The sequence below is a fragment of the Scleropages formosus genome, chromosome 5, assembly GCF_900964775.1.
Source record: "Scleropages formosus chromosome 5, fSclFor1.1, whole genome shotgun sequence".
Lineage (NCBI taxonomy): Eukaryota > Metazoa > Chordata > Actinopteri > Osteoglossiformes > Osteoglossidae > Scleropages > Scleropages formosus.
Window position 1 is genome coordinate 5,714,126 of NC_041810.1, and position 15,848 is coordinate 5,729,973.

At 40.8% G+C, this 15,848-nt stretch overlaps 1 protein-coding gene across 1 annotated transcript in view; it reads left to right on the plus strand.

Moving 5' to 3' along the window:
• LOC108930778 (follistatin-related protein 5-like) overlaps window positions 1-15,848 on the plus strand; it is a 116,566-nt gene that overhangs the window by 28,653 nt on the left and 72,065 nt on the right. Inside the window, exon 4 of the mRNA XM_018746188.2 lies at window positions 7,366-7,614. Coding sequence (XP_018601704.2) covers window positions 7,366-7,614 — 249 coding nt within the window. The remainder of the gene's footprint in view (window positions 1-7,365; window positions 7,615-15,848) is intronic.

Below are 15,848 nucleotides of genomic sequence, written 5' to 3' on the forward strand. Positions count from 1 at the left end.
TTTATGGATGCGGCGCACCAGCCACGATAGCGCCTGTGATCCATACGCTGTCACCGGCAGAGTGAATGGAACCGGACCACAGTCGCTCTTCTGCGTTACCTTTGGATTCCCGCCGATACGCTGCAGCCAAAATCGGCAGCGATATTCTTATACCGGGCCAGTCCTTAGGCAGTCAAGGCATAAGGGACTTCGGCTGGCATCCAAAAATGCTTCCAAGACAAATTTCGTAAACCCCTTGCAGTTCAGATCAGTACAAGCATAAATATATATATATATATATATATATATATATATATATATATATATATATATACACACACACACACACACACACACACACACACACACACACACACACACACACACACACACACACACACACACACAGTCTGAACCGCTTGTCCATACGGGGTCGCGGGGAACCGGAGCCTACCCGGCAACTCAGGGCGTAAGGCTGGGGGAGGGAGACACACCCAGGACCGGATGCCAGTCCGCCGCAAGGCACCCTAAGCGGGACTCGAACCCCAGACCCACCAGAGAGCAGGACCCGGTCCAGCCCACCCCACCACTGCGCCCCCTCCTAGCATAAAAACATACTAACACCTTTAAATATAATACAAAATTCTATTCAATTTATACCACGTTTAGCCTTGGAAATTGCACACTAAATACAATATACTCGGAAACCAGCTGAACATAGAGATTTGTAAATGACATTTCAGGTAATACGAGTGTGCTGGGGAGGGTTCGAACCACAGACTTGGGTCTGGCTGAGCTTGATGGCGAGTGACTGGGGGCATGGCTGAGCTTTTTAGACCCACCACCCCTTGCCAGTATCTCCGGATAATGACTTTTCCGGACACGACTGCCGGAAAGTATGGAAAGTACAGGTGGTCCAGACTTCGGATGGTTCGGCTTACGGTTTTTTTCGACTTTACGATGGTGAGCTGGCGATACAGAGAGTAGAAACTGTACTTCGAATTTTGAATTGAGCTTTTTCCCAGGCAAGCGATATATGGTGCGATACTCTCTCACAATGCTGGGCAGCGGCAGCGGTCCGCATCTCCCAGTTTGTCACACAGAGGTGCGTATGAAATGCATTCTCAACTTCCGATGGGTTTCGGGGAACGTAACCACATCGTAAATATGAGACCACCTGTATGCGGAGAAATGGGGGAGGGGGAGCAGGTGAGGGAAGACTTGTCTGGTGCAGTGTTGAGCAGTGGAGTTTTTCATCATTTTGTTTACTATGTTGCTGGCAGCTACTTCTGCCCCACATCTGAACATGTGATTTTTATTTTGGTGATCGGTACAGACTTAGAAAAATAAACTACCTTTTTACCGAGGCCCCGAAACAATTAAATTCCGTAATAAAGCGGATTCGACTGACGGCATTGTGAAAGAAATGGGTAGACTCATCCAGTCGCAGGGAGCAAGAGGCATTTCCTATTAGAGCTTGGCATCTTGTTCTGGGCTTTGAATGCTCAAGGCTTTTATTTACATGTTTACTCTTAAAAATGCATGAATAAGGGATGGAATAATGACCTGCTGCTTTCATCAGTGGGCACACAGCTTCCTTAGGGTTGCTTTTCAGTGGGTCTGGTGGAAGAGATGGAGCTGTGCTACACTCCCACAACACACACACACACACACACACACACACACACAGTGCTGTGGTAAATGGTTATTGTACAGTACACTAGACGTAACACAGTAAAGCTGAATGTGTGCCGTTTCTGGGGCAATTATTGCATTATTCCGTTACTGCATTTAAGGATACATAAGCATATAGTCACTGGGATTTTATACATCTGGATTTTTATAGGACCCACCAAGATAATGTACATTTTGCCAGAGGGTAGTGCAGCACAGATTTGAAAACCAAAAATCAAACCTGGATTCCTGCTCTTTAAATCAAACGCCACATTGCTATGAGCCTCCAGATCTCTTCAAAAAGGAATCATGTGACTGCAGGCTGATGAAATGGTGTCATTCGAGCCTGAATGGTAGTAAATCCAAGGCTTTTTTGCAGGGTTGCATAAGTGAGAGCATTCTTTTTTTCCCCCCTACATTGTGCCTCTAATGAAATGCAAAGCATCCTTTGAGGGCTGAACATGAATTTATGGATCAAATTCTTAAATGTGAACAGAATCCATAACCTATAAAACCCACAATGGCTAGTTGTCAAATGAAGGATGTCTTAATGTTGTGTGAATTAGATGTGGGACTTATGAAAAGAGTTGACAATTAGTGGAGCGCAGCAACGCTTGACAAATATCCCAGCTTGCTGAGACGGTGTGGGGGATGCATTTCAATGTGGGCAGCTCGATGCGGCTGCACGGCCAAATCGCTCGGCAGGCTCGCAGCTATCGAGAAGGACGAGTCCACCCAACTTGTAATGCGAGAGGGACATTGTGCACCAGAAATATCAATTTGCCTCTCTAGCTTTGAAGAAAAAAAAAATAAAAAGACGACAGAGCCCTCTAATATGTTTAAATGGGCCACGGCGAACATAGCGAGAGAACAATGAATTGAATTTACTGAATAATCTAGCTTGTCAGACATTATTTTGGACGTCAAAGGCTTTAATGACAAATTCTTCACGCTTCGTTTTCTCCCAATGAGAATTCCTCTCTCTCTCTCACTGTATCTAAGGTCATTTCTGTGTTTGAGCTCATCCGCTGCAGATTCGCATCCTCCGTCTCCCACTTTCATTTGTATGGGGCTGGCACGAGAAGAGTACATCTGAAGTCAAATATGTTTAATAAAAGGATGCCTAAGCATGCATGGGTTTGGCTGTAGCACCTGTTTGCAGGTATCTAGAGCTCTTAATATACAGGTGGTCCCTGAATTATGACGGAGTTATGTTCCGCGAAACCCATCAAATGTTGAATATCGTAAATTGAAAATGCGTTTAATACACGTAACCTACCGAACATCACAGTCATCGCACATATTCTAGGCTATTACAGGCTTGCTGCCTTCATGCTGGGCAATTATCTTGAGTCTCTCCTCAAGAGTGCTTGCCTTCCTCTTCAACTTCCCACCAGTAGCCGGAGACAGATGGGCGTGTGTGACATTATGGATGCACAAAACACAACTTGGATACGGGGGGTATCTGTATAGCGACCGCGTGACAGACTGCCCAGCATCATGAGTGTATCGCTCTGCATCTCATTTACCTTGGGGGGGGGATTCGAAGCACGGTTTCTATTAAATGCCCATCGCCAGCTCACCATCACAAAGTTGAAAAATCGTAAGTCGAATCATCGTAAATTGAAAATATTTGTAAGCTATTTAATTTAGGATCGTGACAACAATCAGCACTGATCAGGAAAATGGTGAAGAGGTAAATCAACACATGGATGCCATGTGCACAGTTAAAACAACAAAAAATAACATGAGAGAAGTTAAATATGGGAGGTCTGGCAATACATGGGCTGTTAAGTTGGCGCTTTGGCCATTCTGACCGCGGTACTGCAGCTGCAGGGCCTCAGAAGCCTGAATAATTAACCCATTGAGGACCTCAGTCCCCAGTCAATGTCCACTTTGGAGGTGGTTTTAATTCTGGCCTTCCTTCAATTCCCCGGTCAGTTGCAATCCGAACCATCGAAGGAGCTGGACCGAACGTTGCCTCTTCATCGGCCTCTTCGCTCCAGATCCCAGCGATTAAACTGTCATTAAGGCCATGTTAGGAAAACGATGCAGAATGTAATTTTAGGATTTAATTAGATAGGACTTGTTCAACAAATGCCGATACGTTATATCCCATAATTTTAATGTGCAAACATCTACTCTAAAAATCATGTAATTTTTTTCTTAAAGAACACTCTTAAACCACAGTTAATTTTCCAATATCAATAACTGGGTAATTGTGTTTAGTTCTGTTTACTAGTTGAGCATTCAAGTTTTGTCTTTTTTTGGAAATGGCGCTTCTGGGACATCTTTAATTTAATGCAGGCAGAGACTCCCCCCCCCCCCCAACCCCCACCCTCAAGCCACTTTGTTTACAAGTCTGTTCTCTCCCAGTGGAGCTCCAGCTTTAGTTATGGAAAACAGGGGGGCGGGAGGTGGCTTGCATGCGAGTTCTTGTGATTTCCGCAATCACAGCCGAACAAAGTGCTCTTGTAATGTCATCTTGTCTTATATTGTAGTTTAAACAGGGAGTTTACTGGGAAACGTTGTGCTTTGGGTTGGTTTTAATTTTTGAGCATGTGAAAGTATTACCGGCAGTGATGAAGATGAACTAATGGAATTCCTTCCTAGACACAGTTCTTTACGGTAGAAATGGTTTAGTGTGGTTCTATAAGTTGGGGACCCAAGGCTTAGCACTTACAAATCAAACACAGCAAATTACAAGCTATAGGGGATATTTAGTGGGCAACATGCTTTAAAAATATTAAAAGCCCTAGGAGGTAGCAGAAAACAAAATGTGCTATACAGAATGATGACCAAACCGTGTGCCTGGCCTCTTTAGGTGAGAAATTCAACATGAGTTTGACACCGCTTGGGTTTCTGCCCCTTTCTCCTTCGAAAGTTACCATCATCAATAGCCATTACACCCAAATTAGTAATTTGTCTTTGATGTCATTTGGAACCGCTGCTACGTAGTGTGCATATCAATAGATCGCTGCACTGCCCTTCCTCGCCCTCGTTGGACGAAATTGATTCTTGGCTCTTCCCACAGAGCCTCCCATACAGTAATCATTGCGCTGTAGGTGGATATAAATAAAAACAGTATGGATCACACACTGGTGTTTGCTGGTGCAGTGCTCTTTACAAAAGTGTTCAATTATTAGGTCTTTTTACTCATTTCTTAGATGGTACTATAGGGTATACTATAGTAGTTCCTATACTATACATAGTGTATTACTTCACAAATCAGAGTATTTATAGTACTTATGAAAGTATGAAACTGATTAAATATGTAAGAAATGGATCAGATCAATTATTTATAAAAAACTTTTAAAAACCCAGCAGTTTTAAAAATTATATCTAATGACATATTGATCCAGAGACAAGAAAGCTTTCAAAGTTTTTCGGGTATATTTAAGTTAAATTATCCTCCCAGCCAATAATCACTTGTCCTAAGCAGGATCATGGTGAATTGAAACTTATTCCAGAAGCATTTGGTGCTAGGCTGAGGTACGACCTGGACGGGAAGCCGGTCAATCGCAAGATACCCACTCACACGCTGTGGGCAATGTAACATCACCAGTTCATCTGAATTGCATGTCTCTGAAGTGTGGCAGGAAACCAGAGCACCCGTTGTAAACTCACCCAGACATGGAGTGAACATGCAATCTACACAGACTGAGCAGGGATAGAACCCACATTCTCTGACACCACACCGTTGTTAAACTGTGATTTATTATGCACAATAGTCATAATAAACAACTTTAAGAACAAAATTCTAAAGCAACATGACCTCAGACAGATTTTTTTAAAACAATGTACATTTGCATTCCAAAAAAAAAAAAAACTACAAAATATTTGTGTCCACAGCGATGCAGTGCAAATGTAGTTGTTCCTTCACATAATAAAGTCTATTTTATGGTGGACTTATGTTTTTGTCAGCAGGGCTTATTTATCATTGTTTATTCACGTGGACTGCAAAGAGAACCACACTCAGATCTGAGATAACACTTGTGATAATTGCAGAAAACAAAAGATTTTTTTTTTTTTAGGTTTTCTTGTGGGTATTTCTACATTTCCACAATGGAGTTCAGTTTCCAAAGGAAGCATCTCAGCATCATTCTACACAGCTACGCTGAATTTTTTTCATAATAAAAAAAGTTGCCTGGTGGGACGTTAGACCCAAAAAAAAAGTTTAGCAGTAATGCAGATGACATTCTGAAGAATTCTGTCATTGTTAGTGTTAACTGTGACTCATTTATTAATTATTTTATGGTCACCAATTTAGTGAGGCACACAGTTCCTTTGAGATAATTAGAGAGAAACACATTTCAGCTCAGGGATAGTCCAGAAATAATGAATATTTAATCTGCAGCTTTCACCGTCCGTTAGATTTGAGTTATTGTTAATATCTGGAGAGGGACCCTGGCATTCAATCATTATAATTTCTACAAAAATGAGAGCTCCTTAATTAAAATGCACATTTCATCACAAAAGTATGTTGCAATGAAAACGGGGAAAAAAAGTGCCCAGTGACTGAACAGTTGGCACCATGGAACTGCAGCAAATGCCGAACATGTGAGTTTTCAGTCGGTGCAAAAAAGCTGATCGGACTCACGGTGACTCAGCTGCGAATCACATGAAGCTCCATATGACATTTGGTCAACAGGCACACCGAAAAATATCTGAGTTTCTCCACACAATGTTCAATATACCTGAATCGGCTGATTTTTTTTTTTTTGTTTTTTTAAAAAAGAAAGCTATGCACTCACCTTAATCAAAGTTATATTTTGTATTTCATTGCGGGCTGCTTCCTTTTTCCCCCTGGGGATCTTATAAAGGACCATAACGCTAAGGGTAATAAGAGGCTGGATGCCTTCCAGCTCAAGAAAGTGACTTTGACTGCTTCAAAGTGTGTTTTGTCCCGCGCCCCGTCCCAAGTATTCTCAAGTCGTTTGCTCAGAAAACTGTGCCCAGAAATGGATCAATAAAAGGACAAATACTTTCATACAAGATAAATTCATGAATAATAATATGTTAATCTAATTCTTATTTATGTCTTCTTTCTGCTGCTGTTCTGAGAGCTGCCACACAAAATTCCATTGTATTGCATATAATGACAATAAAGTATCTTAAAACAAATGTTTCTCATCACGTTACACAAATAACGGTGCCCTGGTGTATATTAAAGTGGGCAATGATCCAATGAGGTACACAGTGTACGGGTGATAATGCTGCGTAAATACATGGTGCAGTCAGCAAGTTCTAAGACCGTCCTCTGTGTGACGCTATGGTTGCATTAGAGCTGTTACACCATTACATAGTTTGCAACTTATTGACCATACAATGTAAAACCGAGTAAACGTTCATTGATGTCTGGATGATGTGTAAATAAAAATCCTGTGAAGGTACACTGACTATTACAGATAATGTTAATGCATGAATAAATTCCTGTAATGGCACAAAGAACAGATGTTATGTCTGTAAATAAAAACCCATCACACTATATTAGCCAGGGGATCTAAAGGTTGCCGCTTCAATCCCAACCTCTGGCTGTAGTACCCTTGAGCAAGGTACTTACCCTAAATTTGCTCCAATAAAATTACTCACCAGTATAAATGGGTAAATTGCAACCTTGGTGTTAAGTCACTTTGGAGAAATGTGTCGGCAAAATGAATAAATGTAAATATTAAGCTGCTTCATGGTTCTTCTTTTCTTGTCTGTTCTCAGGGTTTTGGGAGCCCGGCAGGTTCTTGGGGTCTTGTGAGAATAAGTACTGTGGCCTAGGGCGACACTGTGTCATTGACCCCGAGAGCGGCCTGGGGGCATGTAAGTGTTTGGACAGATGCAAACCCCGCTACAAACCAGCATGCGGGTCGGATGGAGCGCTCTACGAAAACCACTGCCAGCTCCACCGTGCGGCTTGCCTGAAGCGCCAGAGGATCACCGTCCTGCACAACGAGGATTGCTTTTACAGCGGTGAGCAAACTTCAGAGCGTGAGGCTCGGTGGGGGATGGACCGGTAGTCTGGGGGGATGCTTTAAGGGCTTAAAGGGAAGACTCTGCGTGAGAATCTGTCCATTGGGTAGGATAAGGTAGGGTACAATAAGTGCCCTTGAGTTGGTTTCGACTCACTGCGATCACTTGCATGGTTTTCATGTTAAGGGAGGGTATGGAAGTGGGTAATGATTGTCTCCTTACTACAGGTTTCGACTTTATAGTAAATGCCGTTCAGGTAACGTGTCTCGATTATACAGCTGCGGTGTTTGTGATGCGTGATGCATGTCTGACTTCGGACAGACTGACTGCCAGGGCTGTGAAGTCCATACACAAAATCCTGGACTCCAACTCCAGTAACCCAATAATTGCTTCCGACTGCGACTCCAGAGCTGACTTCATAAATTATGGAGTAAAATTTTTAATTAAAAATTACGGACTTCATTGTCAGTTTGAAGTTTTAACACGAACCGCTCTTTAACACTACTGGAAATATGTTTGATTTATTGTAAATGAATTCTCCAGGTTACTTGCATACTTTCATGTTAGTGCCTAGACTGAGTACAAACTGAATTACAGTACTGTGAAAAAAAGTTTTAGGCACTTGGGGGAAAAAGCTGTAAAGTGAGTAATGCTTCCAAAAATAATGCTCTTAATAAACTAGGAAGTTTATTATAGCTTAGTAACATCCATCGTAAGCAACCACTTGTCCTGGTGGGGTCGTAGCGGGTTTGGCTGGGTCCTGCTTTTTGATGGTGTGTCTGGGGTTCGAGTCCTGCTGGGGTGCTTTGCGATGGACTGACATCCCGTCCTGGGTGTGTCCCCTCCAGCCCTGCGCCCTGTGTTGCCAGGTTAGGCTCCGGTTCACCGCGACCTCGCTTGGGACAAGCGGTTTCAGTCAATGTGTGTGTATGCAACGCTAAACTTTTAAACAAGAACAAATAATTCTGAAGGCCAACTCATCAGCTCTTAGGTAACATGTATTGTCATGTCTTTAGAAGGGACTCTTGTAACCGTGTTTAAAACACTAAATTCAGTAATGAAACCATACCAATCAAAAGGTAGCTTTTTCCCAATCATCTATTCTCTGAACAAGGGGCATCCAGCACGTGGCCCGACTTCATGTAATGTGGCACATAAGACTTGCAGAATGACGAATCTGTACTGAAGCTACCATAAATACTTTAAATTTTATTGAATCACATGGTAATTCAGTTATAGTGGGACACAAATTCACACTACACCTAAATAAAATCAAATACATTTTTTAAAAATAAAATTGATTTTTGTGTGACTCCTGAACCATTACTATTGGCCAAAAATGTCAGATGACCCTGCTTTGTAACTACAAGTACTACTTTTTACTTGTGCTCGATACTATGGCTAAAACAATTTTAACTGCTATAAAGAATTAAATAAAATTAATCCTTTATATTTTATATAAATCAAATTAAAGGACTAGTAAGCACTTATCACATAGGTTCTACTTTTGCTTTCAGCAGTCTTGCTGAGAAACCACCACGTTTGCTGTAGAAGAAATGTACATCTGCATGATGAGAATATCACGAAACGCATTTCATTACGATCAGCCAATACGTGCCTGGATCAATAATTGGTTTCCATTGTTTGGAACGAAACTTGTGATTTTCGTGAGTTTCGTTAAGTGACAACACTTCCCCCCGAAGGCTTTCTTCCATTGTCGAGCTGAGGTGCAATCAAGAAGCACAGCTGAAGGGTGTTAATAATGTCTGACTGTTTTATAGAAATCAAATTGGAAGCAGCTTTTTGGTGTCATTTCTTGAAACAGGCTTTCTTGGTTCAAAACGAGCCGGTGCAGAGACATCTCTTGAGCACAAATGGTGTGCAATTAATCTCATGGCGGATGGCGACAAGTCGGAGCGCTCGGCCACCTGTTGATCTCTGCCAATTAAATTCGGCTTTTAAATATTCATGACCTTTGAAAGCTTTGTTCTTTCGTCTCTACCGACCCAAACAGGAGTAACGTAGTCACGTTGCTCCGGCTGCGTATAAAGCCAACGAAAATGAACCTGATGTGCACCTGAATCACAACCAGCTGCATAGGAAAATCCAAATATAATTAAAAAATTGACAAAGCCTTGAAATAATGTCTCTGCAGGTACAGTGCATCACGCAGTTACTTTCATTTGCTGTTTGCGCGGGGAAATCATGTCATTTTATCGGCAAATCCTTAAGGAAATTTATGGTTCCACCCGTGTACGCTTCAGTTTCCCATTTACATTTATTCATTTAGCCAACACTTTTCACTAAAGAAACTTACAGCATTAAGCTATCAATAGTTATTTAATCATTTATTGAGCTGGGTAATTTTCCTCAGACAATTTAGGACAAGTGCCTTGCTCAAGGGTACTGCAGTTGGAGATTGAACCTTTGATTTTTGGATCCAAAGGCAGTAACTAACCACTATGCTACTGATCGTCCTGCTTTTTATGTAAGCAAGGAAGGGATGGAAGGGATAACAGAAAAGCGCTTGCATTGTTGTGTAGTTTACCGAAGGTTACTATCAAACTGTTCAGCAATCAAAAGAAATAAAGTCTCACACGCTAAAATATGGCTCAGTGTTGGGGGTTAGCCCAAGTCATACCAACACTCAAACAGACGATCATGAAACAGTTCCAGGGAATTTTCCAGCAGCTATATTGTTCAGGTGCACTGGATGTGTGCCATGTCACAATACTATAAATATGAGTAAAGTGAATGCTTGGCTCTGATTGCTCTACAGGCTCCAACATAGACTGTTTAGAATGTGCATGACGTGTGATTCAACACTATTCATCCATGGGCCCAGTGCATGGAGCAGTGGTCCGGCCTATTGCCTTCCACTTGGAAGGTTGCTGATTTGAATCCTGTTGCTGCTGCTGTTGTACCATTGATCAGGCTACGTACCATAAATTGATACAGTAATAATACCTTAAAGTATAAATAGGCTGAAAGTTAAGTAACATACAGAGCTGCTTGAAAGTATGTGAACCCTATAGAGATGGTCATTATTGTTGTATAAAAAAATACAAGTCAATGTTAAATCTTGGACTTGATGATGATTGTACTATAATTTTATGATTCACCTGATTAGTTTAACCAATGTAACTTGGTCACTTTTTACACCTGCATTACTTCCATGTTGCTACTATACATGATTTTCTCTAAAGCAACATATGGAACTGGTCATTACACACCTACTATGGCATGAGAAAGGCTGCATCTCATTAAATTAATATTTCACAGTAAAACTAAAGGATGAGGGGTTCACACACTTTTAGGGATTCATGTCACTGCTAATCAAAGGTTATAAATAATATGTTTGACACTGAAATGAGAAAATCACATCCATTTGTAATTATTTAATTAGCACTGTAATGTAATACTTATACAAAAATGTTAATTTTGTGCTTGGTTTGGTAATTGCTATAGGAACATACTGAAATTTGATGAGCCAGCTTCTCTACATTTATTCATTTTATGTTTATTGTAACACGCAAAACTGCCAGTGGTTAAAGTATTTCTTTAACTCAAAAACACTGGAGCTTCCAGGCCTAATACCTGCCTTAGAATTGTCATCAGTAATATTACTGAACGCAATATGCCGTGTTTACTAGCGAAACAGCAGACTCAAATTGTTTGTGTTTTGAGTGTTATGTTGTGCACGTACCGAAATACAAGATGAGTGTTATGTAACCAGGTGACAATTGTTTTAAGTGGCAAATTACATGCATTTAGACTAGCAAACTGCTCAATAATTGTCGATGGTTTCAGCTTCATTTTAATATGCCCTCATCTTTATTATTTTGAAACAATTTAAGCAACAAGCTAAAAAATTTTGCAAGTTAATTGAGAATATCAAAATAAGGGGTTTGCCTGCTGCAAGGATTGATTTACTCATTTGTAGATGTTAGAAAATATTGCTGTAAGTATGTGTACTCTGCATTCTCATTAGAGATGTGCAATGTATAGCCTATCCTTTCCCACTTGTCTTTGGATTCAGCATTAAATCTGACTGGAAATTAAACTCCGTACAATTGCTTATCCACTCCTAGGTGGAAGTGACAGGTGTTAGTCAGCACTTTTATCAGGAATCGATATACATAACAGAAGACAATTAACTGTCAAATTCTGGAATGCTAAACAGTCACTTGTTATGCAGCTGGAGCATCCTTTTATCACTAACATGAGTCAGTTGTCAAGACAAATTGTTTTTAATGGGGAGGGAGGGAGACAGAGGAAAAGAAAGGCATCATGGGATATTGACATTGCAGGGAACTTACTGAGCAAGTTAAGGTATTGAGGGTTATACTGATCCAGAAGAGATATACAGCAAAATGCTAATTGCATAATACACCATGCATTGGTCCCCCAATAATTCATCTCAATCTAATGAGATTTTGTGATTAACATTTCCAGCACGAAAGACTTACAGAAAAAAAAAAAAAAAAAAACCTGAAACCTGACTTGGTCAGTTGGTGTAATTTGGAATGGGTTGGCTATGAAAGAAGAGATTCAAAGTCTAAGCTTGAGGGAAAGCATAGATGAGAAAAGCCACATGTGCATCTATACAATAGTAGCTCAACTGATTTGTTTGATCAATTTACTGCTGTTGCCTGTTACGTTCCGAACGAAATCTTTTACAGACTTTTGAAGCTCAACCAGGCTTTGCGAACATGCAAAATAATGCAAAGTATAATGCTGCACAAGTCAACCGTGATTTTCAATTGCTTTCCGAGTCGCTCTCTGGATACTCAGTATGTTCGAATTCAGGCAAATTTCTGCTGGTCTATCATCTTAACAGGAAGAGGTGTGCTGTTCCTCACAAGTGTTTGTGACATCAAGTCGACTTTCATAACAGCATAGAAAATGTTCCCCGACAACTGCGTTTCATAGATCAGCAAGAGCTAGAGAATCTTTCAACAAGGGGTTAAAAAGATCTGAATCCTCATTCATTCCAAAAAGGGTTACCAAAAGATGTCCTTTATAATATTGACATTAGTGTTTCGCTAATTAGGGAGGTTAAGAAAGCTTGCTGTAAATGAGACGGCCCAGATCATAGAAAGTATTCAGACCCTTCAACTCCACCACCTGCCAACCCCACACTCTTGTTGCGTTTATTTCCAATGGATTTAACTGATCCTTTTTGCCATCAGTCGAGACACAATAGCCCATAATGACAAAGCGGAAACATGTTTAGATTTTTGCAAATTTAACTTGAATATGTATTCATACCCTTTATTATGACACTACTGTGTTGATGGAACGCAAAAAAAAAAAAAAAAATTACTTCGATCCATTTTGAAAAAAAGTCTACAACGAAAGTGTTGAAAAATAGAGGGGTCTATATGTTTTATGACGGCACCTTATTTTGAGAGGTGCTGCAGTTCAGAGGTAATGAAATATTGATACACCAACTGCAGACCATCATGCCCAGAACTTCTACACTGTTGTAGCTGCCTGAATAAATGTTGAACTTGACATGCAATTTACTTTCATAAGTGGTAATCTCCAGATATGACATAAAAAGAGATGCCAATTGGTGCCAACGCTTCCAGCTGGGATGTTAATTACAGGAAGGATGGTATTGTGTATGCCAAGACTATGTGTAAAGACCGCTCACACTTGCATTAGAGGGAAATTGGTGTCAACCCCAGATGATTACCTACGAAGTGCTGCGCCTTTGTTAGAACTGGCGCTTCGCAGACGTTTATTCATCATATGCCTCAGAGGAGGAATAAATGGTTTAATGTAGTGGCAAATCATTGGAGATGAATAAGTAAAATGATATTTTATCATTGCCATAGAAACCACATCTTACTGGGAAAGTGTTCTCTCAAATTAGAAGCATTTATTTGCCCTCTATCAACTGAATTTAAACCTTTTAGGTATAGCTATTTTGATAAGTATGGGCACTGGAAAAATTATTTTTATTAATAGCACAACTTCTGCTGGGCAGAAAAAGAAAAGCAGGGAACATAGTGGTTAATGATGTGAACTCATGATCTAGTGCACTTCACAGTGACATAGGAAAGAGATCAGTGTAGGATGGCCCACGCTGGAGTCATCACCTGTGCATGTATGTTTAATAATTATGATCAACTCACTAACACCTTAGTGTTTAATGATCAAATTGTGACCCATATTTAATGTGAGAATTGACATGTAAGAAACTGTACAGAGAACCTGAGAACAATTAGAGTTGTACAAATCGCTCACCAGTTCCTTTGTGTATCATCACTCGTACTGCAGCCACTATCACACTCCATCAGGATGGAGTGCTTATAGTACATTGCTCGCCAGGCAATTTCTGTAGGCCTGCATCTTCTGCTAACGGGCCTTCGAAGTGCGGTAACGTACAGGGGAAAGCAAAACAATTTAGTGGTTGTTTGTGAGCATTAGGTGTATAGCCTTGGTTCATCCTTACAAATTTTATGGAATATTTCACACTTCACATGAGTTTAACCAACCAACCTGTATGGCCATCAGCACTGGATCAGTTGCAGTACCTTTTTCCAGCTGTGTCAGTGTTAAACATTTTAAAAATCAAATGCATTCAAGATGAACAGGACAAGATGTTATACCCCATGCATATATTACAATGGCTGTACATAAGGACCCAGTCCAACCGACCTCACCATGAAGCCACGGAGAATAACATTCAAGATATGGCTCCTTGACTCAAGATCAAGAAGCTTAACATCCCTCCCTAACCAACGCAACCACAGGGTACCAACATGGGTGTTTCATTGAAGTTGTCAAGTTGGCACCTCCCTTTGTCAGTGTTTCACTGAATTAAGCCCATGACACTTCCAGAAGGCTCAACAGTCTGGCCCCCACCCCAATATGTTAGATATCCTTCACCCTCAACAAATACCACAACACACATGCAGCTACCCCCCAATTAACGCACAGCACCATACATACCTGCAAACACACCACCTTCACAAACTCAAACCATCATGGACAGCCTTCATACCCACCAGCAAACACTTCACAAATTTAAACTACCATAATTAACAAGAACACACCTCCTTAATTACCACCAGCTGCCCCTCCCATTACCAGTCACCTGCCTCTAATTGAACACACCTCCTTCCTACCTGTGACCCCAACCACCCTGCTCTCTTCTCATTCACAGCCGCTGACTTGCCTTCTCAGCAGTCTCAGACATCTCTTTCATTGCCGCTTTTAATGAGCGGCTTCTAACATCAAATTCACATCACATTCCCCCAACAATGAAAATAAATACAATAAAAAATTATCATCATTATTATGTTTCTGTAGCATTTGTCTGATAGTTTATTACTAACTTTATTACTTCCGCCTTGTCCTGGAAGGACCGAGGTTCAAATCCCGCCACCTGCTCTAGTTCTCGAGAGTAAGGCACTTATCCTGACTCGCTCTGGTAGAAATAACTCAGCTGTGCAAGTGGGTAAATAGGTGTAAGTAGTGTAACATTGAGTTGCTTTAGGGAAAAGTGTCAACTAAATACAGGCGGACCCCGATTTACGATGGTTCGACTTGCGATTTTTTTCAACTTTATGATGGTGAGCCGACCATAGACATTCAATAGAAACCGTACTTTGAATTTTGAATTTAGATTTTTTTCCCAGGCAAGCGATACGCGGTTCGATAATCATTCGCGATGCTGGGCAGCAGCCACGATGCACATCTCCCAGTCTGTCACACAGAGGTGCGTATTAGGTGTATTAAAAGCATTTTTGACTTACGACCTGTTTCGCAGAACGTAACCCCATCATAAATCGGGGCCCACCTGTATATGATTTGTGTAGCTATTTTGCCGAAGTATCACATGTGCACATAATTTACATTTATCCACTGGGTAGATGCTTTTCTCCAAAGCAACTTACAATTGTTTACCCACTTATACAGCTGGGTAATTTTACAGAGTAATTTAGGATAAGGACGTTGCTTAATTGCACTACAGTCAGAGGTGGGCATCAAACATGCAACCTTTCACATCCAAAGGCACTAGTGCTAACCACTCCGCTACCCTAAACTTCATACAATTCCACACATTATTCATATGATAATTTCATACAAGTCCTATTTGTTAGTGAGTGAGTTGCAGGAGAGTCAATAAATTGTCACCATCTGTTGTAAGCATCTGCACCACTTTGTAACCAATGAACAATACAGCTTTTTTACTTCTTAAATCTCTGTCCTCAATGGCA